This window comes from Scylla paramamosain, chromosome 21 (assembly GCF_035594125.1).
Source record: "Scylla paramamosain isolate STU-SP2022 chromosome 21, ASM3559412v1, whole genome shotgun sequence".
Lineage (NCBI taxonomy): Eukaryota > Metazoa > Arthropoda > Malacostraca > Decapoda > Portunidae > Scylla > Scylla paramamosain.
The window spans coordinates 14,726,309-14,742,409 of NC_087171.1; the positions used below are offsets into that span (position 1 = coordinate 14,726,309).

The 16,101-nt window shown below is 43.4% G+C and overlaps 1 protein-coding gene across 1 annotated transcript in view; it reads left to right on the forward strand.

The window, feature by feature from the left end:
- LOC135111287 (uncharacterized) overlaps positions 1-16,101 on the forward strand; it is a 262,066-nt gene that overhangs the window by 192,167 nt on the left and 53,798 nt on the right. The window contains exon 10 of the mRNA XM_064024524.1: positions 3,570-3,609. Coding sequence (XP_063880594.1) covers positions 3,570-3,609 — 40 coding nt within the window. The remainder of the gene's footprint in view (positions 1-3,569; positions 3,610-16,101) is intronic.

Genomic DNA, 16,101 nt, shown 5'->3' on the forward strand with positions numbered 1-16,101 from the left:
TATTTTTTTTTTTTTTAAGTGATAAATTATTATTATCTCTGCCGCACTCCTGAGAACTCACAAGATTATTTTACATATAAAAGGTGTTTTTTTCTTTAAGTAAAGATTATATCACAATTATGATTTTTTTTTTACTTGAAAAGTGAAAAAAAGTTTATTTAAAATTTTTCTTCTGGTAACTAGGATATATTACTTAAAGAAGAACCATTGTACATATGTGTAAATTATTCCTTTGACTTCTTCTTATCTTCTTTCACATTTATAGAAAAATTAACACACCAAAAACACTTTTTTGATGGATGTATTTTATATTAATATTCTTCTCTTACTCTTCATGATTTAGGCGTGTGTAATCTTAGAGGAAAATTTCTAATAACTAAAAAAATTTTAATTACACAGGTACGGACCTTCTTTAAAATAAGAAAATTCAATTGAAATATTCTCCTCTGGTAATTGGGATATGTTCCCAATCTCTCTCTCTCACACACACACACACACACACACTCTCTCTCTCTCTCTCTCTCTCTCTCTCTCTCTCTCTCTCTCTCTCTCTCTCTCTCTCTCTCTCTCTCTCTCTCTCTCTCTCTCTCACACACACACACACACACACACTCTCTCTCTCTCTCTCTCTCTCTCTCTCTCTCTCTCTCTCTCTCTCTCTCTCTCTCTCTCTCTCTCTCTCTCTCTCTGCGACAATTCCCCGCTAACGACCTTGAACAGTAATTACTATTCTCTCCAGGTCGTTAACAGAGTTGGGAATAGTTCTCCTGGTGGTGCCCTTAGTTCGGCAAACCATCCCTTCCCCCCTTCCCGCCAAAGCCATCCTGCTGCCCCTCTCCACCCTCACTCGATTGGAATCATGAATATCTCTTAATCCGGTTTGGTGCCTTTTAATCCGGCTTGTCCTTATAACATTTCAACAGAGAGACTTGATGATAGGCAAGGGCGAGGGGTAGTTGTAGTGGTGGTGGTCGTGGTAGTACAGTAGTATTAGTAGCAGTAGAAGTAGTTGTCGCCATTAAAAAGCCAATTAGCAGTGTTTAATTGCGCGTCAAACTACTAATGATTCCTGTATGTTTCCAACTGACTTGAGTAGTTTTCAAGTCCCCTCGTCAGTCTTCCGTCTTCTCCCTCTCTCTCTTTCTCTTTCTCTCTTTCCCTCCATCCCTCCCAATCCCTCCTGCTTTTCTCCTTTCTCTGTTCCTCCTCCTCCTCCTCCTCCTCCTCCTCCTCCTCCTCCTCCTCCTTTTCCTCCTAGTCTGTTCTTCCTAGTCTGTTTCTCCTCCTTCTCTTCCTTCTCCTCCTCCTCCTCCTCCTCCTCCTCCTCCTCCTCCTCCTCTTCCATCCGTCGGAATCAGGGCCGGCGTTTCTCTTAATCCCTCCTTCATTCTTCCGTCTCACTGGGTTCCCTCTCCTCCCCTCATTCTCTCTCTCTCTCTCTCTCTCTCTCTCTCTCTCTCTCTCTCTCTCTCTCTCTCTCTCTCTCTCTCTCTCTCACACACACACACACACACACACACACACACACACACACACACACACACACATACATAGACACACTCACGAGTTACTTTGAAATACAAGCCACAACAGACCTTCCAGTCCTCACGAGGTGACCTGCCCTAAGATTACTAAGGTGACAGTAGAAGAAAAGGACATTAAAGCAGAAGGCTCTCTCCCCACCCTCCACTCCCTCCGGCATAATCCGTACAGGAAGCAGGTCAGAAATAAATATCTTACGGGGATAGAGAAGTGAAAAAAAAATGAAGGAAATTTTTATACGAAAGAATGCAAATAGATGAAATGTGGTGCCTCCATTTCCTAGAGGCAAGGAGTTTTAATATCTCACAAACAAACGCTGTTAACCTCGAACTTGAGGCAAAATATTTATCCAGACGGCGTTTAAAATTCTCTACGGTTTTCAGTCTAACACGTCTCGAAGAAGCACATTCCATAATTGACACACACACACACACACACACACACACACACACACACACACACACACACACACACACACACACGATCTTTCATTTGAGTAGCATTTCGACTTTCATTAATTTTTGCAGTATTTTGTTGTTGTTGTTGTTGGTGGCGGTAGTGGTGTGTTAGTTGTTATTAATGTATTATCACCAGTATTACTATTATTAACCACACTTCCTTCCACGCAGAGTGTCTTCATGCATCCTTGGCAATAGTTATTTCTTTTGTTTCTCTCCCTCCCTCACCCTTCTTGCACTTCCTGCCGTAATCACCTCTCAGCGGCTCGGCTAATACATCACCCATCACCGGCTTCTCCCTCTTGTCATCTGTCGTTTCCCGTGCCGTGTCTTCAGCCCTGTTGTTGCTGTAGCGAGTTTGAAAGCCTACCCCTCCCTTCCCCATCTCTCTCTCTCTCTCTCTCTCTCTCTCTCTCTCTCTCTCTCTCTCTCTCTCTCTCTCTCTCTCTCTGCAACCAGTTAAGTAGAAAGTGTGTGTGCTGTGGTGTTTGCTGCTGTGTGTGTGTGTGTGTGTGTGTGTGTGTGTGTGTGTGTGTCTATAAGGAAGTAAGTAAATGTGTATTGCCATTATATTACAGATATTATATTTACACTGTAATGTTTATCTGGTTTTTGGTTCAGTCTGTCAAGCCGAAACTTCCCGAGATATTTTCTTTTATTTATTTTATTTTTTTTTTTTTAAGGTTGCAGTGGGAACGTAACCCAGAAATTAGAAAAAAAAATAACGAAAAGTAACAATAGTAATAACATTTATAATAATGAAAGACAATGATAACAATAACAATAATACTAGTAGCAATAATAATAACAATAAGCAACAATATGTGTGTGTGTGTGTGTGTGTGTGTGTGTGTGTGTGTGTGTGTGTGTGTTAAGAACGCTTTTAAAAGTCATTATAAGTCTGAGAGATAAAAAAAAAAAAAGTCCATTCAATTTCCGTAACACAAAAAGTTTATCAGAGTCTAAGTCTTGTTCGCCTCTTTACTTCCCAATGTGCTTTGGTAGTTATACACTGTAATGGTTCGCGTTGTGTGAGAGAGAGAGAGAGAGAGAGAGAGAGAGAGAGAGAGAGAGAGAGAGAGAGAGAGAGAGAGAGAGAGAGAGAGGGGTGAAAACAAACAGAAAGAGGTGCAAAGTTTACCAGCGAAAGAGATGAAAGAGTGAAGATTCTGGTTAACTCTTGCATTAGTGAGATGGATAATGTATTTTGGTTGAGAGTTTCTGCCGTGTGTACTTGTGATGTTTATTTCTCGAGTTACTGGAGTCATTTGTATTGCGTCATCAGGAGGCGATGGTATCCTCTAGCTGAACACTCCCTTTAAATTCCCAGTGAGTCAGAATCAAGCCTTTATTGTTATTGTTATTATCAAGATTATTATGGTAAAGGCAAAGGTAAGTTCTTTGTTTCAGTAAATGCATCTCTTGTTGATATTTTGCTATAAAATTTGTATTCTCCGTACTTATGTGGTATACGCGTTTCTTAATGATGGTAATGAAGCTTCAGTCTTTTACGTTTATTTCCTTTTTCCTTTGTTCACTGCAAAATTACTGACTTTCTTTTTGTTGCAGGGCGTGAAATATTTTCTTCCCAGGCAGGACGCAGGACGCGGTAAGTGATGTATTTGTGATGTTTGGGTTTTGGTTCTTGACTATAAGGTTCAGTTCTCTCTCTCTCTCTCTCTCTCTCTCTCTCTCTCTCTCTCTCTCTCTCTCTCTCTCTCTCTCTCTCTCTCTCTCTCTCTCTCTCTCTCTCTCTCTCTCTCTCTCTCTCTCTCTCTCTCTCTCTCTCTCTAACACACACACACACACACACACACACACACACATTCATTTTCACATTTGATAACATTGTATGGAAAACAAAACTTATTTGCATATTGATATTATACAACTGTAATGCATTATTGGTCTGTAATGTGTGTGTGTGTGTGTGTGTGTGTGTGTGTGTGTGTGTGTGTGTGTGTGTGCCCGCCAGTGCTGCATGTTGAAGGGGCAGGAGCACCAGGCCGCCGGGTGTTGATGAAGCGCAGATACACGTCACGGACACAGGAATTGGACTAGGAATCTTCGAATTCCGGATATTGTCGCCGGCGAGCGGGCAATAGATTGTTTGGCGAGGCCATCAGCGGGCAGGACGGGACGGAGGGCGGCGGGACGGGGGGAGGGAGGGCGAGTCGACCATTTGGTTCGTGAGGTGTGCCGACCCTCCACGCTGACGTCCGTTCATGCACAGAGACAGTGGATGTAAAAGCAACTCTGAAAAACATGAAATGCATTACTTTGACTATTTTGCGTGAATCGGAATCCAGAAATGTTAGTCTTTGGCGTCTGTGGTGGCCTGTACTTCACTGAACATTTGACTTGCAAGGAAAAGTTAGTGGTGGTGTTTGTGGTGGTGGAAGTGTGTGTGTGTGTGTGTGTGTGTGTGTGTGGGTGAGTGTGTTGGGGGAAAGTGTGCGTCCCAGAAGAGTGTGGTAGTGTGTGGGTGTGACCGTGTGAGTGGGTGCGTGGTTGTGTGCGATTCGGCTGTGCGTGTATGCGTGTGAAGTTGCACTCAGTTGGCGCCGCGGGTATGTGGTGGTGCTAGCCGCTGCCTCCTGGAATGTACCTTTGACTCGCGCCGCATCATTCTTGTCTCAAAGTCACTGTCATTTACGTCACTAAGAACTACTGGCGAGCGTTCCAAGCATTGCACACCTGATTTACTATACCTGATCCTTTTAATACCTGCATGAGGGCTGATGATTCGCAATTTCTCTCTCTCTCTCTCTCTCTCTCTCTCTCTCTCTCTCTCTCTCTCTCTCTCTCTCTCTCTCTCTCTCTCTCTCTCTCTCTCTCTCTCTCTCTCTCTCTCTCTCTCTGTGAGTGATACGCTGAAACATGTGACAATCTCTAATCTTTTTGATGTCATACCTTTCCTTTCTGTATATTTATGTAACGAAATTCTATCACGTTTTCTGTGTCACGTATCAAATGTGTCAGTATTTCACCTCGGATGTGTCGTTCCCTTGATTACACGACATTCACGGTATATGCAGTCCATGTCTGTAGGGTACGTGACATGTAGCAAGCTGGTTTTCAAGGAATTCTTGCGTTACATGACTTGTTTTCAAGAAAGTATTGCATCACGTGACTTGTTTCACCTTCATATAAAGTGTAGGAGTTTCAGTTTGCAACAGTATGACACAAATGTCAGACCACTAACTCTCCTTTGCAATATTGTTTATTTATTTATTTATTTTTTTTCATTCATAACAATTTTTTTCATTCCTATGTTTTGTAAAGATATGAGAAGTAAGTTTTTTTCTTTTTTTAAGATATGAGAAGTAAGTAAAATTTAATGATGAGAAAATACAGGATGAAGTAAAAACACTATATTTTTTCCAACGTGATGACCACCATGCTGTTCCTTCAGAAGATGTAAGGCGAGACGTAACAGATATAAGGTGTCGTTACTTCATACCGGGTTTCCTCATCATTGCAGTCCATTCAGGTGCCTCTCTCTGTCTCTCTGTCTCTCTGTCTAGTGTGAACTGAACTGCTACAACTTCCTCCCTGTGAACTGAACTGCTACACGTGCCACCCTCCCCCACCTCCTGCAGTTTCATCACGACTTTTGTCACATATTATCGTATCTTATACTTACCAGTGTTTATTTCTTTATTTGGCAATTCCTTCTCCCCTTTTACGAGTGTTTTATGACTCAGTTCTGAAACTTTGGATTAATTGTTACCTTTCAAAAATTCTGATTAATTATGCATTTTGTGCGCTGTGATTCTTCCCTTTGTGAAGAGTGATTAACTGCAGTTCTTTTATAGCATCAGGAAACTATAATTAAAGTATTACAGAGCTTTGAGGACGAATTGTAGCAGTTAAAAGGTAAACGTTAAAAGCTGGAGTGAAACAATTCTCCTCCTCCTCCTCCTCCTCCTCCTCCTCCTCCTCCTCCTCCTCCTCCTCCTCCTCCTCCTCCTGCTTTGTTGTCTTTTTCTTTTACTGTCACCTTAGTAGTCTTACGTCATGTTGTCTCGTGAGGATCGCAAAGTCTGTTGTGGCCTGTTTCTATATAACTCTACGTAACTTCTCCTCCTCCTCCTCCTCCTCCTCCTCCTCCTCCTCCTCCTCCTCCTCCTCCTCCTCCTCCTTCTCCTCCTCTTCCTCTTCCTCTTCCTCTTCCTCTCCCTCCTCCACTTCCCTATCATCATCATCACCATAACCACAACCTCTATCACCACCACCATTACCTCCACCACCATCACCACCATCACCACCATCACCATCTCCATTCCAGAAGTAACAAATAAGTATCAGTTATGATTTGAAGTGCCTGCTCTTAGTCACAACCTGCGCGTCCTTACCTCGTGTCTTGCCATGCCTTGCCTTGTCTTTTCTCGTCTCTATTTCCTAAACATCTCTTTCTTTGCGCCTCCATGACACCCGGCGAGGCACGTTTCCTTGCCACGGGGATCAGGGTTTGGTGTCTCGGTGGCTACAGATGCTCGACTTTTGGTTCACTCAAGCGGAAGCCTTTCGACTGTCTGCCCGTTGTGTGTCCTCATCCTTCACGGTCGGCTCTCCTTCCCTCCCCTCCTCTCTCTCCCTCCCTGCGTCTTTCTTTCCCGTTCTCATTTCCTCATTCGCTCTGCTCTACTCTCTCACTTTCCATCGCCTTTCTCTTATCTTACAGTGTATATTTAAACTTGCTTCCGTTTGTAACCCACGCACCCAGCCACCTACACACACAGACCCACACACTCACCAAACATGCAGACTAATACACACTAACGTACAAACAGACATTCACACACATAAAAAAAAAGATCACAAGAATAGTAATCATGCATACATAAATAACGACACACACAAAAAAGACAAGTAATTCTGTCAAAGGGGAGGAAACGAAGAGGCAACGAGCAAAGGACAAAGTGACTGCGTGATAAATCGGAAGAGAGAGAGAGAGAGAGAGAGAGAGAGAGAGAGAGAGAGAGAGAGAGAGAGAGAGAGAGAGAGAGAGAGAGAGAGAGAGAGAGAGAGAGAGAACCAAACGCTATCATTCCCACCTAAAAAAGGAAAACAGCCAGCCAACAAGAAGAGAAGCGAATCAAAGTATGCACGCCACGAACCCAGGCAGGACAGAAGAGAGAACACCAATACCACTTAACATTCAGCGGCAAGGCAACACCCGAGCCGCGAACAGACTGGGCTCACCTTCACTCGCCGCCACGACTGTCAATGCCCGCCGCAAGGGAAGGCGAGGCAACGGGAGACCTGCTGATGGGGAGGAAGCAAGGAAAGGTCAGGTGTTCTTCTTGCCTCGACCGCCAGGAAGGGAGAGTGAGCGAGGACGAGGGGCGAGAAGGGAGAAAAGTGATGAGAGGGAGAGAGAGAGAGAGAGAGAGATGGGGGGAGGGCAGTGAAGATGAACATGACAGAACAAAAGAAAGTTAATACAAAAAAAAAGATTAGGGAAAGATCAGAAGACTGTGTGTGTGTGTGTGTGTGTGTGTGTGTGTGTCAAACAGCATACACAAGTGAGGCGAGGAATCTGTTCGTTGTGTCTCGCCTGCTGCTGCTGAAAATCGTATGAGAATATTTGATTAGTCTTGCTCTTGTCTTTCTCACACGGATGTAGTATGGACTTAACATCTTGCCATTAATGTAATCCAAAATCGAAGAGGATGCTGACGAAATTAAAGATCGCTTGTGGTCCTTGAAATCCCCAAATAAAGAGTGTTGAAACGATGGCCCGTATCTAGGAACACTTTGCTCTCACCACGGCTATTTCCCAAGACCATAGAGATAATTTGCCTGTTTATCAAGAGTGCTTCACCGGTTAATTATGCAGAAATCTTGTTAACCTTTCACTAGAACCATGAAAAACGCCATTAAAAACCCGCGTAACTAGAGCGTTCTGAATGTAGTGGAGATGCGGCGTAGAAGTATTTCAGAAGATGTTCCGAAGTGTTACTGAGGACACGCACCAGCCAGTACAACACTTCACACAAAACTCTGTGTTGCCTCGCTGGTTGAGTTTCGTGTCCTGGTGTTGGTATGCGTCCCGCCGATCCCCGGGGGCTGAGGGCACGCCCGCCACCATTCAGCATATTTCAGGAGCGCTGAGATTTCCCACTCGACACCTTTTCCTTTCCTGCTCTCCCGCTTCACTAGATGCACACTTTTCCTCAGGATTGCGACCTCGTCTAATGCTCTGTTTTTCCGTAACCAGTAAATAAAATAAGAATAAATCGCAGAAGAATGGAACAGGAGGAGGAGGAGCATCAGGAAGAGGAAGAAGAGACAGCTGCATCTGTATTACCAGCTGCGTTTAACCCACTAAAGGACAATAGACTTCGCCCACGTTGTTCTAAAGTTTCTCCACTCACCTCTGCTTTTCATCTATTCATTTCATTGTATGCAAATGTTCGCATCTTGTCCATTGTGGCCTTTGTGTCCTTCACCTCCACTTTCCTCCCTTCGGTTATTTGTTTAACGCTGCCATTATCGTTGTCGTTGTTGTCGTCGTTGTTGTTGTTGTTGTTTTTGTTGTTGTTGTTGATGTCTTAAAAATAAAACAGTTGCAACAATACAAGCAATAACAACAACTGTAATGACCCCAGTAACACAACCACAAAAACAAGAAAACACAGCAACATCAACACACCCACAACAACAACAACAACAACACAACCACGACAACATCAACACAGCAAGACATTCGTAGCAACACAACAACAACAACACAACAACAACACAATAGCCATAACCACAACAACAACAACAACAACAACAACAACAACCATAGCAGCAATACGTTCCCTCGGTCACAACACTCATCACTCAGCAGCCTGTTACTCCTGCCCCCGATTAATAACCCACGCCGCTTTCCTGCATTAAACCTGACGAGACTGAACCATCGACCGAGAAATAAAGAATGCCCACAATACGAGTCCATTAGTAAAGCGCGCAAAATTCATTAGAACTTAACAATAGAGACAACATCCCCGTTCATGCTCCCCAATTTGCTGTAATAACCGCTGCATTAACCACGGCGAACGAAATGCAGCGTCATAATTTGTACACGCCCCCAGTAATAACACACTTCGGGGTTATAAAGAGCGACGTTCGCCAGAGGAAAGTAATCCAAATGCTGTGCTTCTCAGGGTTCCTTCCTTGTCCCCACTAAGGCCCACATTTTTAAACACTTCACTGTCCCTCACCACTGTTTTTCAAAGCCCATAAAGATAATCAGCCGGTCCTCAAGAGTGTTTCTCCTCTTAATAATGTATAAATCTTGTTAATCTATCAGTTGAACTATTAAAACACCCTTAAGAACAGATGTAACTTTAACTAGAACCTTTTGAATGTAGTGGAGGTGCAACGCAAATCTTTCTGAATGTAGTTCTAAGGAGGAGAAAGGAAGGGTGGGAGTGAGTGAGTGAGGTCATATTGTTCCTTTTTGACATCTTGATTATACGACAGCTAGTTTAGGTTTGACTCTGCTGGATTACGTTAAGATAGGATTATTATGTTATATTAGAGTAGGTTAGGTAAGAAAGGGGAGTAAAAATTAATGTCAGAAGTGTGATATGTCCAGGAGGGTCACAAAACACGTTCCCCATCCTTATGTAATCCCTTTAGATACTTTCCCAGGTGGACGTTTTTGATGGTTTAGTTAGCCTTTGATGAGGTGAAGGGTAGGCAAATGGTAACGTATATAAAGAGGGGGGATGAAAGTTTGAAAGGGGAAATGTCTAGAAGAGGAAAAGGGAAAAGATACAAGAGGGAAAACGTCCTGTATTCAGAAACAGGACGTCACCACTGAAGACGATCCCTGCGACCCATCCTGGCCAGATCAGCCCCAGCCCTCCTTACCCCACTCCATCCCACCCAACTCCACCCTCAGCCCAGCCCACCCCAAGCCGGCAACAAATAGCCCCAACCCACCGTAGAAACCGGATGTTCTTCTACATACAATACCACTGCCTGCCTCCTCTTGTCTTGTGTTTACGTGTGAAGGGCAATACCGTGCTACACCGCGATCATTGTGTCCCGCTGCCTGACACTTAAGGTGGAAACTCACGGAGGAAAGGACGGTACCGTGACCCTTAAGTTCCCTCGGTCGATCCCCGGCGAGGATAATACCTGGCTGGGACGTGACCGACGGACCCAATTCAGCTTAATTATAGGAGGGAATTCCACCGGAAAATATTATATAGGTCGACAGGGAGAACTGGACGAGGCAGGGAGTGGTGGAGACAGCGGCGGAGGGAACAAGGGCGGCGACACTTATCCCAGGGAGAGGGGGAGAGAAAGAGAGAGAGAGAGGGGAAAAGGAAGGAGACTTGAATGGACAAACACCTACCTGCACCACCACTCAGTAATTCACGTACATGTTATCCCCCCACCCTTTCCTATTATGGCAGGTCTCTTTACCCCAAACAAAAGCTAGTACCCTCTGTTACGCACTTAACGGAAGACAAGTTGACGTGTCCCTGCAGGAAAGGAAGGGAAGGAGCTGTGTGGTGTATATGTATGCGCGTTTCGAGTAACAGGTTCCCCGCAGCCGTTGTGTGGGGGAGGACTACGAGTAAAAGAGCAAGGAAAGAAGGCTTCAATGATGGGAGGGAAGTGTCTGTCCTGGAGGTGATAACTTTGTACGAAGCATCAAAGAGGGAAGTGAAATGAGTGACGGTTCCAGAAATGAGAATGAGTCTGATAACTAGTGGTGCGGAGAGAGAGAGAGAGAGAGAGAGAGAGAGAGAGGAGAGAGGAGAGAGAGAGGAGACGAGAGAGAGAGAGAGAGAGAGAAATAACATATGAAGCTTTCCATACTTCCCTCATCACTCCCCACCATCGTCTCCTTACCCCCACCACAGCCAACAGCTCGGACCATGAGAAGGAAGGAACGAAGGAAGGAAGGAAGGAAAGAAGGAAAGAAGTTGGGCAGGCGGAGAGTTATTGGAGATTTCAGGAATTTTGCCTACGAAGTTCATTAGACATTCCATTCATTCCGTTTTTTATACCTTCCTTCCTTTCTTCTATTATTATTCCTCTTCCTCCATCTTTTTTTTTTTCCTTTTTTTTCTTTTACCTTTGTCTCATTCAGATTTTTCCTGCTCATTTCTTTTTTCTTTGTCTTCGTCTGTCTGTCTTTTTAGCTATCTGTCTGTCTGTTGGTCGGTCGGTAGGTTAGTCGAGCTGCTCTCTCTCTCTCTCTCTCTCTCCTCTCTCTCTCTCTCTCTCTCTCTCTCTCGTCTCTCTCTTCTCTCTCTCTCTCTGCTCTCTCTCTCTCTCTCTCTAACCATTTCAGTCAGAGAGGACTTTCTTTTCTGTTTCCATTCAGCGCCAGTAACAGCTCCGTGCCTCTCTCGCCGTTCCTCATCCTCTCTCTCTCTAACCCCGTGACTTCAATCTGGCCGCCCGACCCCATCCTCCCCCCGCCTCCCTCTCTTCTAGGTCAGGTCGGGCGTCGCCCCTGCCAATAAGCTTCCCACTTCGGTGAAACAACGCCGAAATTGAATTCTTAACACACCGAAAACCCACGGGACCGCCACCACATACATCTTCCTTCTCTTCTCTTCCTTCTCTTGCTCTTTCTCCTCCTTCTTATTCACAATTTGGTGTCTATTTTCTTCGTGCCTCGTAAATCCTGCAGTGTCTGAGGACGTTACCTGAATCTAAAGTGATACTGTATGTCTGTGTGTGTGTTTAAGGCGGGGATGTGTACGGAGGCATACGAACAGACAGATAGACAGGCAGACAGAGGAGTTTTATCATTTCTTTTCGCCTTAGGGATGACAACAGTAACATGTTTTCACTTTATTTTTTTATATATATAATACCCGCGATTTTTTTCTTTTTTTCTTCTTCTTTGTCTTGTGATTTTTCTTGTGCTTTAGCGGTACGTGCGTTGCGTTGCCTTTTCTCTTTTTTTTTTTCAGTCCCTGTTTTGTGTATGAATGTGCGTGTGTTGTTTTTTCAGTGTTTTCATTCTTGTTCGCGGACGTTCTCTTTGTTGGTGTTGTTGTTTTACTTGGAAAGCGTCGAGTTGCTGCTTTTGTTGGAGGCGTTGTTGTTTGTGGTGCTTCCCTTTATTCGGTTGGCTCTCCTAGTGTTATTACTCGTCTGCGCCGAAACTTGAGACATTGGTACCATCAGTAATAGCAGATGTACTAACAGTATTTCTAGTGTACACCGCCAATTTGCAGCTGTGGTTGTAGCAGTACCATTAGTCTGTGTCTCAATTTCGTTAGTGCCTGACATTTTTTCCATGATATCAGTTTTTTTATTTTCTATCTATTTATTTTTTTTTATTGCCGTGTTAGATAATTTCACAAGGCAGAAAGACAAAATCAACCAGGCAGACTTATTTTTCTTTTCATTGTTTTGAATTTTTGACGAAGTACATCCATAATAATGAAAAGGTTAGATAAATGCAGTTCATGACAAGCAGCCTCGGAAATGCCAACAAGTCTGCTGCTGTTTGCTTCCTCCTTGGGTACCGAGAAGAAAATAATAAGGCCATGGTGTAAGGAAAAGGAATTTATGAAGTGGAGGTGGAAATATTATAAGAAATATATTGAAAAACGTACACGAGAAGGAAATACAACACCGGTGGAGGAAACAAACCAAAGAAAAAGGACAGATAACAAAAGAAGATATTCCGGAAAAACACAAATACAAGCAGGAAATAAAAAAGAAAGATATATAACATTGACAAATAAACCCGAAAGCAGTATTTCTCATTGCTTCTTGGACACGACACACGCAGAAGTGAGGAACGAGCAAATAAAAAGATTGACTGATTGACTGACTTGCGGCGAGCGTACGTAGGTTGGTCTTGTTAGTGTTAATAATGTTTCCGAACAAGAGGGTGGCTTGGATGGAAGGCAGAAAAGTGGCGTTGCCCATTTAACTTTGCTGGGAAACTTTGGTGAAGGTCGAGCAGGAAGCGTCCGAGTTGTGTCTTCGAGTTATGAGTGAATTTGTCTCTTGCTATTTTTTTACTTCTTTTTTTTTTTTTTTTTTTTTTGCAGTGTGGAATTTTTTATTACTTGTATTTTGTACCTTTTTTTTATTTTGGTTATTGTGTCGTGTTTTTTTTTTTTTTTCTTATTGCCCTCTTTTCACTGTTTGTGGTGTTGAGTTTAAGTCCTCTCTCTCTCTCTCTCTCTCTCTCTCTCTCTCTCTCTCTAGTAGTGGTGGTAGTAGTATTAGTAGTAATAGTAGCAGCAGCAGTAGTTCTTGTGGTGGTGGTGAGGGTGATGGTAGTTCCTGTTGTTGTTGTTGTTGTTGTTGTTGTTGTTATAGCAGTAGAAACAGTAACGACGGTAAAAATATCATTATTAGTAGTATTTTCTCCTCTTTTTGTTATTGTTCTCTTCAGCGTATCTCTCGTTCTCGTCATCGTCATCATTATCATCATCATCATCGAGGTCGTTTTTGGTACTATTGATCTGCCACTGTATAAAAAATTACCCATCACACCACCAGTCCCTTCATAACCTAAGACGCGTCACCGCCACACTCCCTCTACAACCCCCATACACTTGTACATGATGACCGGCCCGCCACTCCACTACCATATGAAGAAGTCCCACCACTTCTATCTGGCGGGTGATTCTTGGCTGGAATGTTTACGAGGGCGAAGAGTCGTGTTTATGGTCCATAATGAGTGGCCATGTGCCTTCAGGGGCCGCGAGGAGCTCCTGAAGTGACCCCTGAAGAGGCCTTGTGGACAGGATTCATTATTTACCTTTGTTCTGGCTCCCTCAGGCTCGAGTTGCTCTCAGAATTAATCCGGGAACGTGTCTGATGTTTCGTTAACACGCATTGATGTTGCTGTGCTTTGTCGGCCCCGAGTTGCTGTTGTTGTTGTTGCAGTGTGTTTGTGATGGAGATATTGAAGTGTTTGTGGGACTTTTATGTTTACTGTGGTTTTTCTTTTTTTTTCTTTTCTTTTCTTTCTCTCTATACTTCTCTCTGTCTTTCTTTTGTTGAGATATTTTGTGTTATAGATGTACATGTCCTTGGTCCAATATCTTTTTAATTCTTTAGTTCTCGCTTCATTGTACTGGAACTGTGCCTCTGAGGAAACATTTATAAGATAGGTAAATAGACAGATGAATATATAGCTGTGTGTGTGTGTGTGTGTGTGTGTGTGTGTGTGTGTGTGTTCATGACGGTAAGTAAAGCAGGTTTTGTCCGATATAAATTCAGTGGTACTGCCTCGAGATAAAAGATTTCCAGCCACCTCGCACGAGTTCATTGATTTCATTGCAAAAATCAAAACCAATGAAGCTTTTGCGAAGAGAAAAAGTGTATTCGGATGTTTGTAGTAGTAGTAGTAGTAGTAGCTGTTGATGTTGTTGTTGTTGTTGTTGTTGTTGTTGTTGTTCCTTGTGATTTGCAAATTTAAATCAATTCTCAGTTATGAAGCGTGTGTCCAAGCATGCCTTCACCCTTGAACAATTCTGCGTGAAATGTACGAGGGGAGGGGGAAGAGGGTCCAACAGCGGCATCTTATCTTTCACAAGTGAGTCGCTGCGTCATCCACTCTATCATGAGAGCAAGGAGTGTGTTAGTCCTGGAGTAATATTTACGAGTGAGTCACCTCCTACTCCCCTTGTGGCGGTCCGGCTCCCATTCGCTCGCTTCCTCCTCGGCGGCCTGAGAACCTGCATCTGGGGGGATTTGTGGCTCTCTCATTAAGCAGACACACATCCCGCTGAGGCCTTCCTTTGAGGAGAAATCGATGTCTCGTTTCCCATCTCGGCGCCCTCAAGCCTCCCCGTCGGCCACAGCTCGACTTGCACTGCCGGGCCTCTGCGGAATCACGTTGAGCATGATTCTCTCAAGGCGACACACACCGGTAGGCTCCGCGGAGACGCTGATCTGCAGACTGGAACATGATCTTAATTAGCTTTCTTATGAGAGTTTGAAATCACATTCCTCCAAGAAGCGTTGTCGTTATCTTAACTCAGACCGTGGATGACAAGTGTAGGCAGACCGTTTGGCGTGGTTGGGGAGTCACTTCGCAAATACTGCCGTTATATTTCTTTTTTCAGCCCCAGACACGTTGGACAGCCGCCTCCCTAATCATCGGTGGTGTCCTCTTGAGAGTAATGAGAATGTAGCAGAGGTTCATGTTCTTGCTGAGCTTGCTGAGAAAAGATACAGTGACAGAGAAAAGCCAGAATATAATGTGAATGAAATATTGGATTTTTCACGTGAACCACTCACTAGGTTTTATTATTAAACGTTTTGATCTCTCATCAGGACGATTTTCAAGTCATTGATGATAAGTTGGGTTTTCATGAGTATTTTTTTTTCACTGTGATGCAGAACCCTCTCACTAGAATTATTCAGGTTACGTTGAAAATCCCAATAACTTCTACTAGAGCCATTAAAAAAAAAAAAAAAGATGAAAGGCCGAATAGTTTGAGGAAAAAGGCTCCTGTGATACGGCCTCTGGAAATCTAAGGAAATGTAAATATCTGCCATATTTTCATTCATCTTGGTTTTCATTTCTCATCGATATTATCTATTCACTTTTTTTTTATATTTGTAATCTATTCTGTTCTTATACATTATTTTTTTTTCATTTGAATAGATTTATACTGACTCAAGATATCTTACTCAAACATTATAATGTCTTCTTTTACCTTCCTGTGTTTTTTTTTTGCACTTTCATTTCCATTATATTTTGTTCAATAATCTTATATCTGATATCTGAACTGGTTAACAGACCGTACGCCTGTATACTGACTCACTATTTTCGCTGCCAAACATTCCTGACTGACAATGTGGAATAAACCTTACAATGCCATTTTATTCCGTTATATCTCTAATTAAGACTGTGAGCGAGGGGAGAGCACTGGAGGCTCATTAGCATTTTGATTAAACAAACATATGGTCGCTGACTTCATATTATTAACTATTCCAGCACTTCGATTCCTTTCCTGATACTCTCCTCAGGAACTATGTAAATTCATCGCAAGGTTATAAGAGGAGAGTTGACAAACGTAGCGAATATGCCGGCGCCGCGAACACCCTCCTGCAGCAGTCACCCGCCGCCGCTGTCTGCAGGAAAGGGAGGAGG